This window comes from Gobius niger (assembly GCF_951799975.1).
Source record: "Gobius niger genome assembly, chromosome: 22".
Taxonomy (NCBI): Eukaryota; Metazoa; Chordata; class Actinopteri; order Gobiiformes; family Gobiidae; genus Gobius; species Gobius niger.
Window position 1 is genome coordinate 3,517,939 of NC_136873.1, and position 25,613 is coordinate 3,543,551.

Genomic DNA, 25,613 nt, shown 5'->3' on the forward strand with positions numbered 1-25,613 from the left:
TGACAGGTGCGGAAAGGAAGATGACTTTTTTCAAGAGGTTCTTCGGTGACATCATTAAAGACCGCAAGGGTGAGGATGACACGGTGACGGTGAGTGAAAACCTTTTACAAAGTCAAATAAGATGCTTGACAATTGTGGTTCGAGTGGAAAGAAAGTGCCTCACAATTCTGGATTGGCAGTCAAGGTGTAAACTCTTTCACTCCATTCAAGTAAAAATGCATAAATTGAAAGTTGATAAGGCTGGACATGCACTGTATTTGTTTTTGAGTAAGCCACAAAAGTAAACAAAAGTAAATCAGTCCAGGTAAAGCATGGCCACGCTCTGGTCACGTGGCTCTAGCAGCAGGTGCAGACATGGGGTATTTAAATCAGATGTAAAACGTGGTTTCTGCCGCAGTGACTCAATTCTTAATCTCAGTGGAACTTTCCTGGTTAAAAAAAAAAGGTAAAATAAAATAAATAAGAAGTTTTAAAGGCCCTGGAGTCAGAGGCTTTTCTAAAATGGAAGTCTGAAATGTGTAAACTTTGCCAAACGCACCCAAATCTGTTTTATTGGTGCACTGTGTCACCATTTATCCATTGATATTTATATATAAAAATACTTTTAAGCAGCTTTTTATCCGTTCTGAAGTAGCGATGGGTTTAACGATCCGAGTTTAGTACATCTACTATCAAAAAATGTTAAGTATTAAAAGCAGGTACTGAAAAATGGAAAAATACAGTTTTCTTTGCCCAATTTTTCCAATGTATTTATTTATTTTTCTACTTTTTGCCGTTTTTTTGTTACTAATATTTTTCTCCTCTTTTCCCCCCATTTTTGCCCCATTTTTTCCCCCATTTATTTTAGACATTTTTCCTTCTTACTGGCCCTTTTTTTTTCAAATTTTTTCAATTTTTTCATTTCTTTTTTTTGTCAAAATTTCTTACAATTTTGCCCATTTTTCCCCAAATATTCTCCAATTTCACACATTTCTTGACATGGGAGATGAGACTGATATTGTACATTTTACTTTATTCAACATTATTGTTCTGTTTTCTGGTTCTGGAAGACAGATATTTTCGCATTGGTATCGAAAAAGGTGTCATACTTGTATCTGTGTGGAAAACCAACTTTCAGCACCGATATCAAAACAATACAACATTACCCAGCCCTATTCTGAGGTGTCTTTGTGCAGGATTTGTTGATAATTCTTTATTGAGCTTTGAACTCAAGAAAAAAGGAAAAATAACTAGTTAATTCTTTATCCAAAATGGCTAATTATTCTCTTGATTTTCTCAACACAAATCTCTGGCGTTTTTGTCTTTGTCTTTGAGTGTGTTAGCAGTGTCTGAAGTGTTAGCAGTGTCTGAAGTGTTAGCAGTGTCTGAAGTGTTAGCAGTGTCTGAAGTGTTAGCAGTGTCTGAAGTGTTAGCAGTGTCCGAAGTGTTAGCAGTGTCCGAAGTGTTAGCAGTGTCTGAAGTGTTAGCAGTGTCCGAAGTGTTAGCAGTGTCCGAAGTGTTAGCAGTGTCCGAAGTGTTAGCAGTGTCCGAAGTGTTAGCAGTGTCCGAAGTGTTAGCAGTGTCCGAAGTGTTAGCAGTGTCCGAAGTGTTAGCAGTGTCCGAAGTGTTAGCAGTGTCCGAAGTGTTAGCAGTGTCTGAAGTGTTAGCAGTGTCTGAAGCCCCGCTGCCATTATAAGTGAAGTAAAAGTACACGGGTCCTTTCTGTCGGCAGGTGAAGGGGAAGACCAAACCCAAGTACTACGGCACAGTGGCGCCGTACCCCAACTTCAGCGCCCGGGATGACGCCTCCGTCCTGCAGAGCGCCATCCAAACCAAAGGTCAGTCATTCATCACAGTCGAGCTTTATTCGCTTCAAGTCCATCCACTTTTTTGTCAGCTCTAAATGTGTCTTTGATCAATCAATGACAAGAGACCGTGTGTTGCGTTCCCATGACGACACAACATTGTAAACAGAGCCGAGGCACGCCTTTCATTGGCCCTAACCAGTGGGTATGTTGCATGTGGCCATGTACCCGGAGGAAGCCGATGCATACACGGGGAGAACAGGCAAACTCCAGGGCCTTGCTGGTTTGTTTTAGACGATGCACATTCAGAGAACTGCAGTTACTAAAAGCACAGAGCCCATTCCACTTCACTTTGAGACGAACGCTGTCCTGATATGACTTTTCATTGGCGTGTGATTAATATGTTCACAGTCCACCCATAGATCAAATATACAAGACAACGTATTTAAGGTAGTTTTAGTCTTAGTTTCTGATGAAAATGTAATTCAATTTTAGTTGAGATTAAGTCAAATAATTCTCTTCAATTTTAGTCTAGTTGCATATGTAATATTCATTATAATCATATTTAATGTTGTTCCTCTGCTTCATTGAGCTGCTCCTCATGAACAAAGCTCAGAGCTGCTCCTTTGGCAGTGAATTCACATGATCTGAGGCTCTTTCAGACTGTCAGCAGAAGTTTGGATGTTTTTACTCTCTCCTTTTCATTTCTCTTTAGCCTTATTTCAGTCGAGGAAAATATCTGGACGATTTTTAGAAAAAAGAGCCAGGCTTTAAAGCCGTTCTAGGGAGGTCTACAGTTCAATTAGAATCCTGTCTACCAAGTTTCCTTTGGAGTCGCCCCTGAGCACCAGGGGGTGGGACAACAGCGATGTCAGCTCCCCACCATGAGGACCACAGAGAAGGGCTTTCCTCGCCCCTTACGTCTGAATCCTGCAGGGTCTGTTAAGTGATGATGTCATCGTTCTACTTCCGGGTCCAGTGGAACTTTAACCCTATTCACTATGATGGGATTTAGTTTCAAGTTCAAGTTTCAAGTTTAATGGTTTTGTATAGCCCAATATCACAACAGAAGTGGCCTCACAGCTGCACCAAACATCAAGGCAATAAAACAGAGCAATAAATATGACAATTAAAAGTTCTGGTAAATATAATGGAAAATATAATGTCCAATAGGAGGCAGCGACGAGCGGCGTGGGCGTCCCCCGTCCTTAGACTCTCCAGCACGGCAAGGAAAAACTCAAAAACCCGGCAGGAGAAAAGAGAAACCTTGGGGAGAACCACAGAAGGAGAGATCCACTCCCATGGCTATAGAGACCCAGGCCGATTTAGCTGATTTTAATTATTATTACAATTTAAATCTACTATAGAGCTTTTAAACATCTGGGGCCATATTCCTAAAGATTCTTAGTGCAAAGAGTTGCTCTTAGTGGCCAAATTCTTAGAATCATAATGTTCTCTTAGAATTTCCCCTAAAAGTGAAGAGTAGATCCCAGGAAAGAAAAAAGCTATTCCTATAGAATCCTGGCTCTTAAGAGAGCTCATCAGGTGAGATCTCTTAAAGGGACTATACAGTTTAAAAATGTTAAAATTATGTATTTCCTCCCCCTACATGTTCCAGCCATGTCCTAATGTGTAGAATGAGCTCAGACCTGTTCACCACAACTGCCTCTAAAATCCTGCACTGTCTCTCAAAAAGGTGTTACTTCGGTCTGAAGTGCCGTCATGCACGAGCTTAATATAGAAGCTGCAGTTACACGTATGACCTGAGGTGGCAGTAGTTAGCATAAATGGCTAACTTGCATCTAGCCCCTTTAAGAGCAGGGAATAGGACTTTTAAGCAGCTTAGGAGTTCCCTAAGCAGAGGACAAAATAACGGAGCGAAGAGGCAGGAGAGACATTCTCCAAACACATGTGATGACTGTGAATAAATGAAACGTTCGATTGGATTGTGCAGGAATCATGTTTGTGGTTGATCCCATTAAAGATGCACTTACTTCTCCACCGCCACAATCCAACACCACCTGAAGGCTTTCACACATTTTGTATGATCATTTAAAGTATAGCTTACTGTTTATTTCATCATTTAACAGATAGTTTTCTTCTATGTGAAATAGTATTTACAATGATTTGAATTTACTTTTTTATCTAGCTTTTAGGATCAAGGACAGCTTTTGAAATGATGACTCAGACCCAGCAGCGGGTCAACCACACCACCTCAGGCAGTTCTTTCCCCTTCCTTGTTTAGAGTTCTCTGAGAATGTTCTGGAATCACTGCTAAGTTAAGACTCTTTGCGGCCGTTGATCAACAAAAACACATTTACTCTGGGTGTTCTTTAATGATGCTTTACTGACATCAACTATCAAATATGACTTTAATGAGTCGGGCAGTGTGTTGTTGATGACTTTACTTCCTGGACGGATCTGTGAGGAAGTTGTAAGTTGAGGAGTCAGGCTTTACTGATAAGTAAATAATATTTGTGTGTGTGTTAGGCGTGGACGAGGACGTGATCGTCTCAGTCCTGGTGATGAGGAGCAACGAGCAGAGGCAGAAGATCAAGGCTGTGTACGAGGCCGTCGCAGGAGAGGTACGTCCCAATGGCCAGGGGCGTAGCACTAAATTGAGGGCCCTGGGTACAAACTATCTTGGTGGACCCCCCATATGAAATTCACATTTCATATTCTATGTTCTTTGACCACAAAACTGTGGTTTAGTGGTTTGACAGCGCAGTTCATTTATATTCTATTAGAACTTTATTATATATATATATATATATATATATATATATATATATATATATATATATATATATATATATATATATATGTTATATATATATGTTATATATATATATATATATATGTTATATATATATGTGATATATATATATATATATATATATATATATATATGTTATATATATATATATATATATGTTATATATATATATATATATGTTATATATATATATATGTTATATATATATATATATGTTATATATATATATATATATATATATATATATATATATATATATATATATATATATATATATATATATATATATATATATATAACTAAGTGAAAAAATGGGTTGGCTTCATATACAAACACAGATCCAATCCAATGGGTACTGAGGTCATGGTTTGTTTGTTTGTGTCACTACAGGAATAAAGGTTATTCAATTACTGTAACTGACGCCAAATCGGATGCAATTACATGTCAAACATTGACTTGAAACAAATAAACAGATATATAGATCAGGGTGGAATATTCTACTTTCATTGGGCCAATTGAAATGGCTAGTTTTAGGTAGAGCATAATGATTATCAGCAGACCACATTAAACAGGAGGACTGCACCAGGGACAGAGGATATTTGTGCTGAGAATAACACATTTGTGACTTTAAAATATGCATTAAAATGCTATTTTGCAAAAGAAATATGACACTATATGATGTCTCTGTGGCCACAGGCCTGAACACAAAACTCAAGGGCTTCAGTCTGATTTCTCTCATATATTTGAAGCCTGTATCTTTAAGTGTATTGTCAGTAAATTGTTGTTGGAATAGACTAAACGGCTCGAGCTCCACCTTTCACTAGAACCAGGCTGACTCGTCTCCAAAGCTGTGCATTTATAATGCGTGAATCCAAATGTGCGCGGCTGATTAGCATCATTAATTCGGCGAAAACGGCGTGGCTTTTGTCCCTGTATTGGCCTGAGGCTCAATTATAATAAATATGAGGAAAGAGAAACTTTAGAGGTTAAAACGAGGAGAGAAGGAGCTCTGTCTCTGACTCTGCACCATCCTCTTCTCAGAGCAGGCAGAGGCAGGACTCGCCTCACCTCATGCTTAACTGTCATTTATGACAAGAAAGTTTCCTCTGAGGGCCGCTAGAACAGGCTAGTGTTAAATAAAAGCACATTAGAGCGAGGCCAGACTAATATCTGCCATTCATCACAGAGTCTACCTCATCAAGTCAGTGCTGAGCTGAAGCTGGTGCTGAACGCCGGTGTGTGGGCGGAACCATTTGGCACATTTTTAAAGGGGTGTCAGGGCCCTGAGATATTATCAATCATTATTGTTTGTGCAAAATTCTGTGTAGCAACCACTGTATTTTAGCCCGGTCCAGTGATGCCTCATGGCACCCTTTGCTACGAGATATTATCCGGATGTCCTCCCATTGAAACTAATAGGGCCAGTTTCTCCTGTTTCTTGTCTCAAAAGTTAGCAGCTTATTTGGCGTGTCAACGTGTCAACCATCTGTCTTGTTGTTTTCCAAGAGTTTCATGAGCTGTCGTTGCTGGACATCGTCAAAAAAAAGCTATTTCTGCTGCTGGAATATCTGTTTTTTACTTTCTAAGTGCCAGCCCTGCGGTAAGAGCCTCTCTTTGGGCGTTCGTAAGCCTGAGTGGTCACAGGTCAGAAGACTAGGGAAGCTCCTGTAGGTTTAGCCAGCAGCTAACTTAACAATAACACTCATATTTTACAAATACTATAGACTAACAACGAAAGATAACTTACCTGGTAGTGCAAGAGCCAGTCCACATGAACATTCCTGGAGGTAGCTCCATGAGTGCCATAGCCTTGATAGTTGTAGTGTCCCCTTCATTGCATATTTTATTATTCCTCCACTGCACATTGTAACCCATTTTGACCCGGTCAGTAGGATAATGCGCTGGTATTGGTATAATGTGTCTTAAACTACACTTCTTGCCAGAGATATAGCAAACAGTTGCTAAGGGGCTTTTGAAAAGGACACACAAAAATACAGAAGAGGACTTTTGTATCATACCTTCTGTGATGTATCATTCCGATGGTGCGTTCACTGCCCTCTGTTCTTCGCAGCCTCTGGAAAAGGCTCTGCGGTCAGCGCTGAAGTATGACCTGGAGGACGTGACCCTGGCGCTGCTGATGACGCCAGCTCAGTTGGACGCCCACTGCATCAGGAAGGCCACCAAGGTGAACCGGCTGGGTCTTCTCTTATACGTAGTACTGATATAGAGTTGTCACACCGCTAAGTGTAGCCGGATGGACAGGTAACCAAATAATGGTACTAGCATAGGCTATATTTGCTGGTTCAGTTAAATCAGATTTTTGCCACAACGCCAGCTGGTCTTACCCAGCAACACAAATGACTTGGGGTATAATTTTATTAATAAATACAATTTCAAACTTCATACATCTTGTTTCCGATAACCTCCATGACAGACATCACAGTTTCATGGACACAGAACGGAACAGAAGCTGGTCCAAAAGGGGAAGCTTGGGACACTCGCTGCAGACAGAGCCTGAAAGTAATAAACGTTTAGGCTACTTTACATCTCTTTCAAAGAAGATACAAATTAGCACGGGTATTTTGACAGCCATACCATGAGTTGCGCGGGTGATGGCACGCAGCTCCTACAGCCACCCAAACGCGCACGCCCACGTGGAAGAGATCCATCGCCGAGCCACCGGCATGCTACAAACAGTACCCCGTGAGCTCACACACGCACACTAGACAGGTAATCGGTACAAGACTAACTCACCAACGCTACGATGCCCGCACACTCTCGCTAGCCTCTGGGCTTGACGCCTTTACATCAGGGGCTTTAGTGCGCCTAAAAGTAACGTGGATTGTCTCGCGTCTTGGGCCATGACGGCCTGGCTCCTGCACAGCAGCGTCTGACGTCACGGGTGGGAGAGCTCAGGTGGAGGGGCGGAATAGAAAACGCGGTGTCCTTTTATAGGCGTGACCTCACACCACTACATAAGCATCATGGCATTTGCTTGCTGGCTTTTTACATTATAAACTAATGGAGATTTTAAATGGTAAGATACTGGAGTTATTATCTTACTAACACTACTGTGCATTAGATGCATTTACCAGTAGTGATTTGTCACTTGTTCCATGGCTTTTTTTCCTCCACTTTTGATACTGTTTTTAGCCAATGTTAGTCTATGGAAACTCAGACCTAAGTCCCTGCTTCAGACCTTGGAAGCTAAGCAGCGAACGGCCTTGTCTGTACTTGGATGGGAGACCGTTTGGTAACACCAAGAAGCCTGGTGAATGGAGTGAGTGAGTGAGTGACTGAGTGGTTGGTGGTGGTCGGAGGGGCCGATGGAGCAGACTGGTTGCCTCGTAGTGCCGATATATACTGCACTTCATCCACAGAAAGACGGTCTTGGTCAATCAAGTTTTTACTTTTACTCACTCCTTTACATTTAAACCCCTCCTAAGCCATCGAGATATTTGTGGGAGGGGAAAAAGCCAAGAGTCTGTTTTAAGACCTTGCAATTGGCTAAAGAGAAGGGAGGATGGGGCCTGCCTTCTTTAAGGGATTATTTTTATGCAGCACAGATTAAGGCCCTGATAAATTGGTGTGACATATCATATAATTCCCAATGGAAAAACATAGAGGAAAAAATCTTTTCTTTTCCAATACAAGCAACTTTGGCTGATGGGAATATTCAAACATATATTGATACTGTAGATAATCCTTGGATCCAATGTTCTCTTTCTGTTTGGAAAAAAGTAATCAAAGAATGTAACTTGAAAAAAGATATTGCAGGGCTAAAATGGTATGCATATGACTCTGAATTTTTACCAAACAAATTGGATTTACGATTCAAATTTTGGACTTCTAAAGGTATAACAATTTTAAGCAAGTTTATTAAGGATGGAAAAGTGATCAGTTTTGACACACTTAAACACAAATATGCTCTAGAGAAGCAGGATTTTTATCGATACCTACAAATACGTCATTATATAGATACAAAAGTAGATGCTGTGTCAGAAGGTAACATGGCCCTGTTACAATTGTTTAGAAATGCATATGATGGGAAATCAAATAAGAAGCTTATTTCGACCTTGTATAAATGTCTGATGAATCGTAAATCCCATTCAACTGAGTATGTAAGGACATTGTGGGAGAAAGAGGGAGGGATGACAATATCAGAGGAAGAATGGACAACAATATGGAAACTCCAATGGAAATGTACAAACTCACAGAGATGGAAGGAATATGGTTGGAAAACAATAATAAGATTCTTTATCACTCCATGTCAAAAAACACACATTGACGGACGACCTCCTATTTGTTGGAGAAAATGTGGGGACCAACGTGCAAATCACTTTCACATCCTATGGAATTGCCCACTTATCAAACAATAGTATGTGGTCATACCGCCTATGCTCTGCCCAATCCCGTCAGACCTTGGAAGCTAAGCAGGGAAGGGCCTGGTCGGTACTTGGATGGGAGACCGTTTAGTAACACCAGGAAGCCTAGCGAATGTAATGCGTGAGTGAGTGAGTGGTGGTGGTCGGAGGGGCCGATGGCGCAGACTGGTTGCCTCGCTTCCGTCAGTCTACCCCAGGGCAGCTGTGGCTACAATAGTAGCTTACCACCACCGAGTATGGAGTGAATGAATAGTGCAATGTAAAGCGTCTTTGAGTGTCCAGAAAAGCGCTATATAAAACCAATGCATCATCATCATCAATATTGGATGAACATTCACAGAGCATTACAAGACATTTTCAAATGTATATTTCCTTTCGAAATAAAAACTGTTTACTTTGGATGCTTACCACAGGAATGGAGGAAAAAAGATAAGTATTTGTTAAGCATCCTGTTGGTGGCAAGCAAGAAATGCATAACTCAGAAATGGTTATCACAAGATATTCCCACTGTATCTGCATGGTGGGATATAACATTGAATATTTTTAAAATGGAAGAGCTGACGGCATTTGTATACCAAAAACAAGAGAAGTTCTTTGAGTATTGGGAAAAATGGGTCACCTATATAAAAATTAAAAAGCCTGGTTTGATTCTGTGAGTCCGACGTTAAAGACAATGTAGTGGTCACTCCCTGAAGTTCTGTTTCTGTTTGTTTGTTTTTCTGTTTTTTCTATTTGTTTTTTGATGGGACAGTGTTCTGTCAAGTGAATAATAATGCTGTGCTCATGTTTGCACACATACGCAAACTGTACCCATCTTTAAAGTGCTAAAATTTACAAATAAAGAATTAAAAAAAAAAAAAAAAAACCTCCTAAGCCATGCAGAGTTGCAAAACAAATTGGCTTTTGTACAGTCCACATTTTTTGAAGAAAGTGCAGACTCCCGGATATCGTGCGCAGTGGCAGGCCTCACCTCAGGTCTTTCAAAATGCAGTTTATGGTCAAATGAACAGGTTAAATGCCTTGTTCTTCTGCCAGATATATCCACAGCTGATAAAAGAGTTGGGTGTTTTTAACCATGTGACTGATTAAAACCATAAGAAATCCCTATCATCATCAGTCATCCATCATCCATCATCTTTTAACTTTTTTCCATCCATCCATCCATCCATCCATCCATCCATCCATCCATCCATCCATCCATCCATCCATCCATCCATCCATCCATCCATCCATCCATCCATCCATCCATCCATCCATCCATCCATCCATCCATCCATCCATCCATCCATCCATCCATCCATCCATCCATCCATCCATCCATCCATCCATCCATCCATCCATCCATCCATCCATCCATCCATCCATCCATCCATCCATCCATCCATCCATTGATTGATGACTACCTCCCCTTTACCACCTACATTAGGCACTCAAAGCGCTTCACAGTAAGGAACCATCAACCCAGCCTGGATTCGAACCCCTGACCTTCCGATCATGATCGACTTCTGCAATCGGGGGTCCAGAGTTTGGTGATCTTGGGGGTCGCGGCACAAAAAGTTTGGAAACTCCAGCACTAGTACTAAAAAAACAGCTTCATGCTACAAGCTAACGACTAGTTTCGAGTGCTAAGTTTAGCATTATGATTAGCACTATGGTTAGTACATACAGTATAACCATTATTGTTATATGTAAATCTGGGTAATTGAACCACTTGGTCCTCCTCTGTGGCTCTGTGTATTGTTTTGGTGGAAAATACACCCATAATTCAGCGTTTGATAAAGTAGTGGTGGAGCAGTCGGTAAAAAAGTAGGCCCCACCCTCTTATTTTGAACTCTGGCAACTTCAATCATGGGTTTTCCCAGAGATGCCGTCTATATCTATGCCTTTTGTATGACCACATATGAGTTTTAACCGAGCTTTTCCTGTGTCTCAGCGTTGGGGAACTGATGAAGATGTTCTGGTGGAGATCCTCGCCACGAGAACCCGAGAGCAGATCGAGGAGATCGCCACGGTCTTCAAAAACGGTGCGACTGGTCCAGAGTCTGTGTTTTTTTTCCACATACTTACACGTTAACTGCGACAGTAGGATTGGTGTTTGTTTCAGGAAGTATAACTAGCAACAAAATGAGTGTGTTCGGCTGAAAAAGATGTATGTGTAGTTTTCAAATGACCAGTGTGAGACTGATGACAGGCTTTACTGCTGTTTGTCTGGATTCCACTCAGACTGTGTCATTGTCCCTGCCTGGTTTAGACCTGCTTCTGGTTAGGTGTCGTTATTGGAATGGTTCGGATGAAGGACAATGCACAGTTGAGAAAATACAAGACCAAAAGCAGAAATAAACTTAAAGTGTATTATGCAAAATGGACTTTTTCAAGCTTTACATCATGTTATTATGTCATTCCCTCATTAAAAACATGGCTGAAGTGTTGCCTTGGTAATCTGTAAAAACTCTGATGGCGGCCATTTTAGGGATAGGTTTGCCTGAGTCCTCCTAGGAACGCCCCCACCTCCTGGAGACGCCTCCGAGCTTTCGTCACCAGCCGAGTAACCAACCACTGCTCCTCTATTATTATGGAAATGTGACAAAAAAGTGAGAAAACATTGACAAAAAAGTGACGAAAAATTGATGAAAAAGTGGCAAAAATGTCACAAAAATGTCACAAGAAATAGACAAAAAAATGACAAAAATGTGACAAAAAAAATGTCAAAATTGTGATAAAAATTTGACAAAAATGTGACAAAATATTAGAACAAAATGACAAAAAAATTGATAAAAATTAGTCAAAAAAATGACAAAAATTAGTCAAAAAAATGACAAAAAAATGACAAAAAAGTGACAAAAAAGTGAGAAAAATGTGACAAAAAAATGTAACAAAAAAATGATAAAAATTTGACAAAAAACATGCCTGAAGTGTTGCCTTGGCACATTCACGTATTTTTGAGTAATCTGTAAAAACTCTGATGGCGGCCATTTTAGGGATAGGTTTGCCCGAGTCCTCCTAGGAACGCCCCCACCTCCTGGAGACGCCTCCGAGCTTTCGTCACCAGCCGAGTAACCAACCACTGCTCCTCTATTATTATGGAAATGTGACAAAAAAGTGAGAAAACATTGACAAAAAAGTGACGAAAAATTGATGAAAAAGTGGCAAAAATGTCACAAAAATGTCACAAGAAGTAGACAAAAAAATGACAAAAATGTGACAAAAAAAATGTCAAAATTGTGATAAAAATTTGACAAAAATGTGACAAAATATTAGAACAAAATGACAAAAAAATTGATAAAAATTAGTCAAAAAAATGACAAAAATTAGTCAAAAAAATGACAAAAAAATGACAAAAAAATGACAAAAAAGTGACAAAAAAGTGAGAAAAATGTGACAAAAATGTGATAAAAATGTGATAAAAATGTGATAAAAATGTGACAAAAAAATGTAACAAAAAAATGATAAAAATTTGACAAAAAACATGCCTGAAGTGTTGCCTTGGCACATTCACGTATTTTTGAGTAATCTGTAAAAACTCTGATGGCGGCCATTTTAGGAACAGGTTTGCCTGAGTCCTCCTAGGAACGCCCCCACCTCCTGGAGACGCCTCCGAGCTTTCGTCACCAGCCGAGTAACCAACCACTGCTCCTCAGCAGAACCCCCTCCCCACTGATGCCACAGACAGCGTGTGGAGGGGGCGTGTCTAAAGGCTCAGAGGTTCTTAAAGAGACAGAGGCCTATTTCAAGACATTCACTACAGCCATTTTGAGAGAGACATTTTATACAAGGCAGTTATTGTAATTTACTGCATTTACAGACCAACAGAAGGTTTGGTCAGCTGTTTTTGGAAAGCATTTAGAAAGAAAACTTCTCTCTGCAGCTCCGCTTCTATTGAAGGAAGCTGTTTTGTGTTGTTTAGTGTGTACCCTTAGGAGACTCTGGTCTAGATTTGGGTCTGACGTGGACTTGGTTTTATCCTGACCATTTGTCTGTGAGTGCAAAGCATATGGGCGTAACTTCCTTGGTGTGGACATGTCCCGACTCCCCACCAACTTTGACCGGCAGGGACAGTCCTCGCCTTTCACACCTTGTTCTTTCCGAGCATCACTTTTGCGGACAGTAACTCGGGGTCCAGATAGGTGGCTGCTCTCGCCATCTGCTGTTGCCGTAAATTCTCTCATACTGGCCTGTATTCCATTAGCGGCTGGGTCTCTGACAGAGGCCGGGTCTCTAACAGTGGCCGGGTTCGCGGCTGGCGGAGGCAAATTAAAGCCGGTCTCTAAAACAGGCCGGGGCGATTATTAGAAACTATTGCGGTAGAAATATTCCCCATGTTAGGAATTTGTCTCATACTCGTGTAAATGAAAACTCACGTGCAGGAAGTAACAAACGGGAACCCGGGCCGAGGGGGGACGCTGCGGAGGAGCTGATCCGAGCGTAACTTTGACACAGATTTAGCCACTTTTCAAACCTCCTGTGACTATTTGTAGAAACAGGGAAAGCAACAAATGATCCTCCAGGGTTTTAATAAAGTCACCATCGCGTCTTCAAAGCACGTCCAGCTGCTCCGTGTGCAGGTCAGTCCCACGCCTCAAAATAACTCCTCCCATCAGCGCGAGTGTCTCGTCTTCTCTCGGGTCAGTCTCATGATCGATCACAAACACAAACGCTCCGTCTAAACTCGCCTTTTACACAAGATAACAACAAATAATCCGGTCCGCGGTAAAAGCGAAACAGAAACCTGCAGTGACACTGATGTCAAAGCTCCGCTAACAGCAACGAAACACTTCCTGTTGTCCCGACAAAATAAAAGGCGTCAATGTTCCAGCCGCTGGGAGAGGGTTTGAAATGTTCATTAATAAATGAACCTAATATTTTAGGTGCAAATGGACACAAATGTTGTTTTTCTTCATTTTCCTGGTCGTCCGTTTTGCTCAAATAGAAATAAAGGCCTGTCTCTAATTGTGGCCTGGTTCCAATAAAGGCCTGGTCCTAGATGCCCTTGAGTAAATAAAGGCCCCGGCCTATATTAGAGCGTTTACGGTATGTGCATATAGTGTGTGGGGACTTGTGGAGATCTTCTCATTGTGCGATCGTTCACGAAAACTTTACTCAGATGTTGATACTTTACACTTTGAGAGTGGACGTCAGCGATTGGTCAACAGAGATGTTCACACTAAGTTAAGAAATTCAACAGCTCTGTAGACATTGTTTTGTTCTTGACACATTATTTTGTTCTTGGCGTTCTCGGTGCAGAGTACGGAGATGACCTGGAGGAGGTGCTGAAGAGTGAGGCCAGCGGGGACTTTGAGAAGGCCCTGCTGGCCCTGTACCGGACCACCCGAGACACCAGCACCGAGGTGGACATGGAGCTGGCCCACCGCGATGCCGAGGTGACCACCCGCCCCCCAGAACTCTGCGACACACCCCACACCAAACACACGTCGTCTTTAATCCGGTGTTGTGATCGCAGGTCCTGTTTGAGTCCGGGGAGAACAACGGCGAGTTTCACGTGGAAACCTTCATCGAGATCCTGACCACGCGCAGCGCCGCCCAGCTCTCCAAGAGTGAGCCCGTCCTCCCTTTCACAGCTCCCTGCACACAGATTTTATTATTATTTATTATTTTACAATTATGTACAATATTTTATGACGTTTTGTCGAAATTGTGTCTTTGGATTTGGCCTGAAATCATTAAAATATTGGGTAACACTTTACATTACGGGCCGGTAAGTCCATGGTACTTACAGTGGTAATTCTAGATACTTACGGTGGTACTTACAGTGGTAAATACTAGTAATGACAGTGGTACTTATTGTGGTACTAAAAAGTGGTAAGTACTAGTAATTGGGGATAGGCTTAGGGAGTCACAGAGTTGCCCCTGTATCTCTCATTACTCAGAGATACAAGGGTAACTCTTAGTAATGAAGGTAGTACTTCTATTTACTTTGGTACTTACTGGTAATTCAAGGATACTACAGCAGCAGGTAGTAAAGTGCGTAGTAAATGAGGTACTTCTACAAACAGAAGTAATTTCTAGGATCGTGTGACGATAAAACAACATGGAACAGCACTAGGGAAAACAAGAAGTACAGCCTTCATTACTAAGAGTTACCACCGTTTCTAGAAGTACATACCTTGTAATTCTCACTATAGTATCCTTTAAGTACCACAACAAGTACCTAGAAATACCACTGTAAGTACCACCATAAGCACCACTGTAAGTACCACAATAAGTACCTAGAAGTACCACTATTATTACTAGTATTTACCACTGTAAGTACCACCATAAGCACCACTGTAAGTACCAAAATAAGTACCTAGAAGTACCACTATTATTACTAGTATTTACCACTGTAAGTACCACAATAAGTACCTAGAAGTACCACTATTATTACTAGTATTTACCACTGTAAGTACCACCATAAGCACCTAGAAGTACCACTATTATTACTAGTATTTACCACTGTAAGTACCAACATAAGTACCTAGAAGTACCACTATTATTACTAGTATTTACCACTGTAAGTACCTAGAAGTACCACTATTATTACTTGTATTTACCACTGTAAGTACCAACATAAGTACCTAGAAAAACCACTGTTATTACTTGTATTTACCACTGTAAGTACCAACATAAGTACCTAGAAGTACCACTATTATTACTTGTATTTACCACTGTAAGTACCAACATAAGTACCTAGAATTACCACTATTATTACTAGTATTTACCACTGTAAGTACCAACATAAGTACCTAGAAGTACCACTATTATTACTAGTATTAACCACTGTAAGTACCTAGAAGTACCACTATTATTACTTGTATTTACCACTGTAAGTACCACCATAAGTACCTAGAAATACCACTGTTATTACTTGTATTTACCACTGTAAGTACCAAAATAAGTACCTAGAAGTACCACTATTATTACTTGTATTTACCACTGTAAGTACCAACATAAGTACCTAGAAATACCACTGTTATTACTTGTATTTACCACTGTAAGTACCACCATAAGTACCTAGAAATACCACTGTTATTACTTGTATTTACCACTGTAAGTACCAAAATAAGTACCTAGAAGTACCACTATTATTACTTGTATTTACCACTGTAAGTACCAACATAAGTACCTAGAAATACCACTGTTATTACTTGTATTTACCACTGTAAGTACCAAAATAAGTACCTAGAAGTACCACTATTATTACTTGTATTTACCACTGTAAGTACCAACATAAGTACCTAGAAATACCACTGTTATTACTTGTATTTACCACTGTAAGTACCAACATAAGTACCTAGAAGTACCACTATTATTACTTGTATTTACCACTGTAAGTACCAACATAAGTACCTAGAAATACCACTGTTATTACTTGTATTTACCACTGTAAGTACCACCATAAGTACCTAGAATTACCACTATTATTACTAGTATTTACCACTGTAAGTACCACCGTAAGTATCTAGAATTTCCACTGTAAGTACCAAGGACTTGCCGGCCCGTAATGTAAAGTGTTACCAAATATGGCTTATAGCTCTCCTTCTCGCCCACAAGGCTTTGGTCATATGGACTATAAGACGCTACTATACTCCTGTAGTAGTACTACTATAAGCCCTCCCATACCTCAAACGTTGCTTTGGGTCAAAAATAAACGCAATGAATTCTCTCACGGCTGAAATATTATGGAGGGACAAAGCAAAGCATGGGCTAAATTCATCAAATGTCAGCCGAGAGCGATTCATCACTACGGACCGAGCTCTGAAAGGCAGAGGAACTTTGTGTTACGTAAAAAAAAACATCAGGATGACGCACAAAATCCAGTCGAAGGAATCCAGTGCATGTTCATATGTTTGAGTCAGCTCTTTCTTGGACACGCCCCTCTTCTGTGTGATTCCATGAACTCTGGTTGACCTGTCCTACACAGCCATGATACTAAAGAGGAATTAAAGGGATATTTCAGGATTTTTGACATAGGGCCTCATTTCCTAGTTATCCAGAGTGTTGCTGATTTCTGGAGATATTTTTTTTGTAATTCATGCAGTTTTATATCATTTGAAGAGTTCCATGGCGCTAGGCTAATGCAAGGCTAACACATTTCTATGGTATCAGCTAGCCTGCATTAAAAACAGCGTCACCCGCTTCACAGAGCACCTGAGGCAAATCACTTATAACACCAGACCAATATAAATGTCTGTGTCCATAGAATCATTTTTGGAATATAACTGACCTGCATCACATGTATGATCGCATTTTGAGGGACTATTTTCTAGCAGATCACTCCGCCGCTGCGTAGCTTATACAACCACGAAGCTGATGCTGCTCAAAGATACGTTTTTTTAAAATGCAAAATGGTTCAAATTACTCTATGGACACAGACATTTATATGGTTAGTCTGGTGTTGTAAGTGATTTGCCTCAGGTGCTCTGTGGAGCGGGTCACACTGTTTTTAATGCAGGCTAGCTGATACCATAGAAATGCGCTAGCCTTGCATTAGCATAACGCCACGAAACTCTCCAAACAGAAGAACTGCATTAAATTACAAAAAAAAAAATATCTCCAGAAATCAGCAACACTCTGGATAACTAGGAAATGAGGCCCTATGTCAAAAATCCTGAAATATCCCTTTAAGCACATATAAAAAGCATGTTTGGGGTCGAGCTTGTCTCTCGGCACCCCCTAACCGAATTAGCTTCCCGTGGCTCTGGATACTTAAGTGTGATGATGCGAGTAGTTTGTGGTAGTGTTGTTAAAAAGCTGCAGTTTAGTATTGTTTATCCTCTGACCTTGTGTAACTTCCGCATCCTGTTGAACCTCTCTTTACCCTTTACCAAAGTGATTCTCTGTCCTAGCTCAGATGGCGTTGTGTGACATGTGCCTGTGGTCATTGCAGCATTCCAGAGGTACGCCTGTGTGAGCGACCAGTCACTGGCCAAGGCCCTGCAGGCCGAGCTGAAGGGGGACGTGGAGGACTGCCTTATTGACATCGGTCAGACAACACACCCACACAGGCTTGAGTTCAAACCTAATGCTGCAGTGTATGCCATTTTCATTTAGGCACTTAAGGAGAGACACAACAATTTTGTCTAATCTTCCCAATGAGGTTAACTCCCACCTGAACCGAGCACATTTTCTTCGTTTTTTTTTGGCTTTACCCCAGTTCAAAAGCTTCTGGAAAAAAGCTGTGAAAATAGCAACAAAACTGAGACAAAAACAATGATGGAAATGTGACATCATTTATCATCAATGTGATAATAATTTGACAAAAAATGTACAAAAATGTGACCAAAAAAATGACAAATGTAGCAAAACAATGACAAAAATTTGATAAAAAATTAACGATTTTTTTTTTTTTACAAAAATGTGACACAAAAATGACAAAAATGTGACAAAAATGTGATACAAAACTGACAAATGTGAAAAAAAATGACAAAAATGTGACAAAAATGTGACAAAAATGTGGCAAAAAAATGACCAAAATGTAGCAAAACAATGACAAAAATTGATGAAAAAATTTACCAATAAATGAAAAAAATGTGACAAAAAATGACAACAAAAAAATTGACAAAAAATGTGACAAAAATGTGATACAAAAATTGACCAAAAAATGACCAAAATGTGACAAAAAAATTACAAAAAATGACCAAAATGTAGCAAAACAATGACAAAAATTGACGAAAAAATTAACAAAAAAATGTGACAAAAATGACAAAAAAAAAAAAATGGATAAAAATTTGACAAAAAATTTGACAAAAATGTGATACAAAAATGTGAAAAAAAATGACAAAAATGTGACAAAAAAATGACCAAAATGTAGCAAAACGATGACAAAAATTGATGAAAAAATTTACCAAAAAGACAAAAAATGTGACAAAAATGTGATACAAAAATTGACCAAAAATTACAAAAAAATGACAAAAAAGTTTTAAAAATGAGTTGAATACCCAACAAAAAAATGATGGGGAAAAAATCTGATGACGTGAGGAAAAAGATCTCTCGGTTCAGGCGGGAGTTAAGAGGTTAACACATTTTGTCCTTTTTTTTTTTTTTTTTTTGCGAAATGTCTCCCTTGTGTCCCAAAAATTTGATAAAAAATGTGACAAAAAATGACAAAAAAATTGACAAAAAATGTAACAAAAATGTGACAAAGAAATGACCAAAATGTAGCAAAACAATGACAAAAATTGACGAAAAAAATTACCAAAAAATTAAAAAAAATACGACCAAAAAATAAGACAAAAATGTGATAAAAAATTTGACAAAAAATTACAACAAAATTCACAAAAAATGTGACAAAAATGTCATACAAAAATTGACCAAAAAATGACAAAAATGTGACAAAATTGACAAAAAAGTTTTAAAAATGAGTTGAATACCCAACAAAAAAATGATGGAAAAAAAATCTAATGAACGTGAGGAAAAAGATCCTCTCGGTTCAGGCGGGAGTTAAGAGGTTAACACATTTTGTCCTTTTTTTTTTTTTTTGCAAAATGTCTCCCTTGTGTCTCCTTACTTTACACATTTCTTGACATTGGAGATGAACCCGATATTGTACATTTTCACATTCCACACATGTTTTCTGATTCTAAACGACAAATATTTCAGTATAGGTACTGGAAAACGATCCTTCATGTGTCTGTATCAGAAACCAAGCATCATTAAAGTACTGGTATTGAATAAATGCAGCGGTACCCAGCCCTATTCATGGGTATATTAGAGGAACTGTACTTCAAATGCATGTTTCTCGTATCTAATTTCCAATTTAGTGGCACCTACTGACTACAAACTTTCCATTCTTGCACTTGATGAAAAACAAAAAGTCTGTGTGTGCGACTGAGGGAAAACATGTGGAGAAGAGTTGTTGAAGTTCTGTCCTCTACGTTTCTTGCAGTCAAAGTGTGCTGGAACACTCCCGCCTTCTTCGCTGAGAAACTGCACGCGGCCATGAAGGTGAGATTACTTATTGTCCCACATTTTCCATTTTATATAGTAATGTAAATAAAACCTTGCCTTTTTTAAGAGTTTAAAGGGACTATACGGAGTTTAAAAATGTCAAAACTAAGACCTGTTCACCACAACGGCCTCTAAAATCCCGCACTGTCACTCAAAAGGGTGTTACTTCAGGTCCTAAGTATCGTCATGCACGAGCTTAAAGGGATATTTCAGGATTTGTGACATAGGGCCTCATTTCCTAGTTATCCAGAGTGTTTATACACAGACATTTATATGGTTAGTCTGGCGTTATAAGTGATTTGCCTCAGGTGCTCTGTGGAGACTGTTTTTAATGCAGGCTAGCTGATACCATAGAAATGCACTAGCCTTGCACTAGCCTAGCGCCACGAAACTCTTCAAATATAAGAACTGCATGAACTACAAAAAAAAATATCTCCAGAAATCACCAACACTCTGGATAACTAGGAAATGAGGCCCTATGTCAAAAATCCTGAAATATCCCTTTAAAGGCACACTGTGTAACATTTGGGACTATACTGTTGCCATCAGTACAAAACATTTTTCTAGTGACCAGCTCGACACAGAAAATGCTATTTCTGCTGTGGGTAATCAAAGAATGGATTTGATGAGGACCACAACTGTTTTAAATCTCAAATTCTGCTGACTTTAGTCACATCTCCATGGAAACGAGCTGGAGACACACCCACTCCCGGTAAAGTTATGTCTTATGGTGAGCTGAGGCCGCTCACAGCAACATTACATGTTTGTTTGAGATATTTTTCAATGCTGAAAATACCTGTCATAAAATATGAAATATAATTTTTTGGGTAAAATTCTACGCGGTGTGGCTTTTAATATAGAGACTGCAGTTACGCGCAAGACCTGAGGTGGCAGTAGTGAGCATAAAATGACCAACATAGTCTCTTTTACACAACAGTAGTCTTTTCTATCATCCCATCAGGACGTTTTTAAACTAAAAAAGAGTCGCCAAGGGAAGTGTCTTTGCCAATGTAGCATGTGCGTCAGATTTACAGTCCCTATAGAAACATGCAAATAGAAAGGTTCCGGTTCAGGACTTTTTAAACATGCTGTTAATTTTCGTTAACATTTTTTAGGTGTTCAAATCTTTGTAATTAATCAAGCAAAACAAACGCGTTAAAGGGGCTGGATGAAAGTTAGCCATTTTATGCTCACTACTGCCACCTCAGGTCATACATGTAACTGCACCTTCTATATTAAAGGGGGGGGGGGGTATTATGCAAAATGGACTTTTTCAAGCTTTACATCATGTTATTCTGTCATTCCCTCATTAAAAACATGGCTGAAGTGTTGCCTTGGCACATTCACGTATTTCTGAGTAATCTGTAAAAACTCTGACGGCGGCCATTTTAGGGATAGGTTTGCCTGAGTCCTCCTAGGAACGCCCCCACCTCCTGGAGACGCCTCCGAGCTTTTGTCACCAGCCGAGTAACCAACCACTGCTCCTCAGCAGAACCCCCTCCCCACTGATGCCAGACAGCGTGTGGAGGGGGCGTGTCTAAAGGCTCAGAGGTTCTTAAAGAGACAGAGGCCTATTTCAAGACATTCACTACAGCCATTTTGAGAGAGACATTTTATACAAGGCAGTTATTCTAATTTACTGCATTTACAGACCAACAGAAGGTTTGTCATCATTGTAGTGTGATATAGACTGGTGCTATGTGACTGAAAAAAGCAGAATACCCCCTCTTTAAGCTCGTGCAGGATTTTAGAGGCAGTTGTGGTGAAAATGTCTGGACTCATTCTCTACCTTCGGACATTGTTGAAACATGTAGGGGGAGGAAAATATTTAATTTTAACATTTTTAAACTCTGTATAGTCCCTTTTAAAGTCCCATCCACGTGTAGCATGAAATGTGACTGTCTGTGGGAGACAACAGCGGCCATAAAAGGCTGCAATTTACACTTGCATGTGTAAATCTTGAGCGCCATTTTCTCCAAATGAGGTTTTCGTCCTATTCTTTCAGCAACATCTCCACTTTAGTAGCTCCTACAGACGCCACACTTTACAGGCAAGAATGTAGTGGAGTAGAAAGTATTATGTTTCTCTTTCAAATGTAGTGGAGAAAAATGGAAAGTTCTTAACACAAACAACACTCAAGTAAAGATCTGAAAATACTTTGACCCCTCTGCTGCTGAAGCTCAGTGCGATGTTTTGTTGCAGGGCCATGGCACGTGTGAGCAGAGCCTGATCCGGGTCATAGTGAGCCGCTCCGAGACCGACCTGCAGAAGATCAAGGACGAGTACCGCGCCATGTACGACTTCTCCCTGAAGGAGGACATTGCGGTAACTACTTCTTTTGGAAACCTCCAGGGCCATTTTACTGCCTTAAGGGGAGACACTACAGGCAAAACTAAATTTTTTCAGTTTTCAGGTTTTGGGCCAAACTGGTCTCTGAACATATAAACTTTCACGCGGAAACAGAAAATATGCCTAATCTTCACAATAACATGTTTAAATATTGCGCTGATTCAATGTTCCCCCATAGACTTATATGGGAGAACACAATTTACAATATTCCTTTTCTGCCATGGCGACGTGAAAACAGGAAGTGACCTCCCTCTCTCCTGGTGCAGCTGAATTGTTGGCCTTTTTCAGTGAATTGTTTGCCTTTTTCAGCGAACCACGTGGTTTTTCTGGATACTTTTGTACGTCTTTACCGTGTTTTTGTGGAGCTTTGGTGGATTTGTTTACTTTGAGAGTCCAAAATGGTCCTGAAGAAAGCAGCTTTTTGAAGGTAAACAAACTGCTAGCTTATCAGCTAAACCCATTTGAGATCTACAAACATCTTCTTCTGAGACACTGAACAGTGAAGAGGCACCAAGAGCCCCCACACCTGCAGCACGGAGGAGGCGTCACAAGAGGAGCTACAGGAAACAACAAAAGGGACCAACGAGGAGATGGTGATAGACTGTGGAGGGAGCTGTGCAGGAGGAAGAGGAAGGACGAGGTGGAGCTGACCAGTGCAGGACACCACGCTCTGAGACGGGGACAAGCCCAGGAGGTGGTGCACCGTTTCAGATGATCAGAGGAGACAGAGGGCAGCTACAGTTTCTCCATCCTCCAGGGTCATGCGGGTGGAGTGGCTGAAGGACAACGAGATCATGGACCCGGCCGAGGACAGGAACTTCTACATCACCGTGGACACAACCTGATCATCAAGCAGGCGCGTCTGTCCCACACGGCCAACTACACCTGTGTGGCCAAGAACATCGTGGCCAAGCGCAAAAGCTCCACCGCCGTGGTCATCGTCTACGGATTTCCCATCAACCAGTGCTCCTCCTGTGACCAAAACAGTGAAGATGGCGGCCGCGACACAACCATCTTTCACCAAAGAAAAAAAAAAGAGTGGAAAAAGAGTGGTGCCACTGAATGGGTGCTGCTGCCGTATGCTCTCTCATCGAATGCAATTTCTCCATCTGTGAGATCAATAAAGTATCATCTTATCTTATCTTAATTTCAAGGGCCTTTTTCTCAAAACACATTTTTCTGTCATTGTGGCGACACTATGTCCACGTCAGTCGGACCTAAAGACTTTCCAGCCTTGGACTGAACAATATTTGGAGGATTTTTTCAGAGGGATTTTTTATTATCTAATCCCTAAAGCCCCATTTATTGAGTTTTGAATGTCAAAAAATAAGGCCAAAATTATATTTTTACAAATTTTTCCACTAAAAAACAGCTTATTTTCAAACTAAACAAGAAATCCAAAATCCCCTCAGACTCAAAAGTCTTGGTAACTCATTTATCAATAAAATGAAACCATAAATTTGAATGTAGCTCTATCCATTATTCAGATTTCGTCGCCGAAAAGATGGGAAATTTGGGGCATTTTAGGCATAAAAAGTTTATAGAGCGCTTTTCATACACAGGTCGCATCGCAAAGTGCTTTGACATTTAAAAAAAGACATTAAAACATTATTGCCCGACAAACCCTCCCAATATATACAGCTGTCACAATACACACACACACCTACACCCCCAACCCTTTACTCTACACTCACACACAGAATCAAAATCAAGTACATGAGGCTGGGTACAGATGACCAAGGTGAGGAAACACCATCAGATAATATCATGATATAATAACCTGAGGTGCTTTGAGAAACTTGTTAACACAGGCATGTAAAGCACAATACAAGTGTAAGCCATGACAGGGTGACCTGTAGGAGCAGCCAGCATAGACCAGCAGAGCCAGGCTAATGGTCAGATACACCTGGCTGGAGGATTCACCTTTTGTACATGTTTTTAGTGTCCGCCTTGGGCCTGTGTTTACACCAGTGGTTCTCAACCTTTTGGAGCCACGACCCCCATTTTAACAGTAAAAGGGATTCCCGCTCGGGTCACGAATAATTCTTAACCTCTTAACTCCCACCTGAACCGAGAGGATCTTTTTGTCATTTTTTTTGTCACATTTTTTAGTTCATTTTTTGTCATTTTTTTTGGTCATTTTTTTGGTCATTTTTTGTCTTTTTTTGTCTTTTTTTTGTCTTTTTTAGTCATTTTTTGTCATTTTTTAGTTCATTTTGTCATTTTTTGTCTTTTTTTGTCTTTTGTCCATTTTTTTTGTCATTTTTTTGTCATTTTTTTGTCATTTTTTTGTCATTTTTGTTACATTTTGTCATTTTTTGTCATTTTTTTGTCATTTTTTTGTCATTTTTTTGTCATTTTTGTCCATTTTTTTGTAATTTTTTTGTCCATTTTTGTAATTTTTTTGTCATTTTTTGTCTTTTTTTGTCTTTTTTTGTCTTTTTTTGTCATTTTGTCATTTTTTTGTCATTTTTTTGTCATTTTTTTGTCATTTTTTGTCATTTTTTGTCCATTTTTTTGTAATTTTTTTGTCCATTTTTGTAATTTTTTGTAATTTTTTGTAATTTTTTTGTCTTTTTGTCATTTTTTTGTCATTTTTTTGTCACATTTTTTTCCATTTTTTTCATTTTTTTGTCACATTTTTTTTCATTTTTTTCATTTTTTTGTCACATTTTTTGTCACTTTTTTGTCATTTTTTTTTAAATTTTTTAGTCATTTTTTTGTCATTTTTTTGTCACATTTTTGTCATTTTTTTGTCACATTTTTGTCATTTTTTCCAGATTATATGCTAATGAAAATATGGCTATTTTATCTGAATGATCTGGCGACCCCTCAAATTTGTCTCGCGACCCCCAGGTTGAGAACCACTGGTTTACACCATGTGTGCCCTCTCACGTTCCAAGTGACCGTTGTGTTTGTGTTACAGAGGGACACTGAGGGACACTACCGGAACGTGCTGCTGGGACTGTGTGGCCCCTAATGACCGCCTCCGCACCGGACCTCTCCACCCGGCTCCACCCCACCGGCCATGTTGACGATTTGGGTTGAACATGTAAAAGTAGTTTGCATTCTATTATGATTTGTTGATATTTTATAACATACGAGTCGTTTATGATGCAAAAAGAAACTAAAAAGTCAGGTATAGGGCCTTTAAAGTGTACTCTATTATCCGCAAGGGGAGAAGTGTTCTCTGCATTTGATCCTCCTTCAGTGTGGAGCCAGGCTGATGGTCTGAGTCACCCGGATGGAGGGTTAACCTATTGTGCATGTTCTTGGTTCCATCCATTAACTGATTCCCCTGCTGTAATATGTTTCCATTCACACACAAAATCAATGCATTTGTAATAAATCTCATGTTGGCTAATAATGAATGCC

General features: G+C 39.9%; 1 protein-coding gene across 1 annotated transcript; it reads left to right on the forward strand.

Moving 5' to 3' along the window:
- On the forward strand, positions 1–25,280 carry LOC306981656 (annexin A1-like). Its single transcript, XM_079581283.1, has 11 exons — positions 1–89; positions 1,712–1,817; positions 4,275–4,369; positions 6,632–6,745; positions 10,879–10,969; positions 14,187–14,323; positions 14,404–14,497; positions 17,830–17,925; positions 19,828–19,886; positions 22,092–22,214; positions 25,165–25,280. The coding sequence occupies exons 1-11, from the start codon at positions 21–23 to the stop codon at positions 25,216–25,218; spliced, it is 1,038 nt and encodes a 345-aa protein (XP_079437409.1). The 5' UTR covers positions 1–20; the 3' UTR covers positions 25,219–25,280.
- The last annotated feature ends 333 nt before the right edge of the window (positions 25,281–25,613 follow it).

Bases quoted from the DNA above. Each gene is read 5' to 3' on its own strand.
- LOC306981656 (XM_079581283.1), top strand. From the start codon at position 21: ATGACTTTTTTCAAGAGGTTCTTCGGTGACATCATTAAAGACCGCAAG. The intron at 1,818-4,274 runs GTCAGTCATTCA...TGTGTGTGTTAG, and splicing joins GAGCGCCATCCAAACCAAAG to GCGTGGACGAGGACGTGATC. The intron at 10,970-14,186 runs GTGCGACTGGTC...TTCTCGGTGCAG, and splicing joins CGCCACGGTCTTCAAAAACG to AGTACGGAGATGACCTGGAG.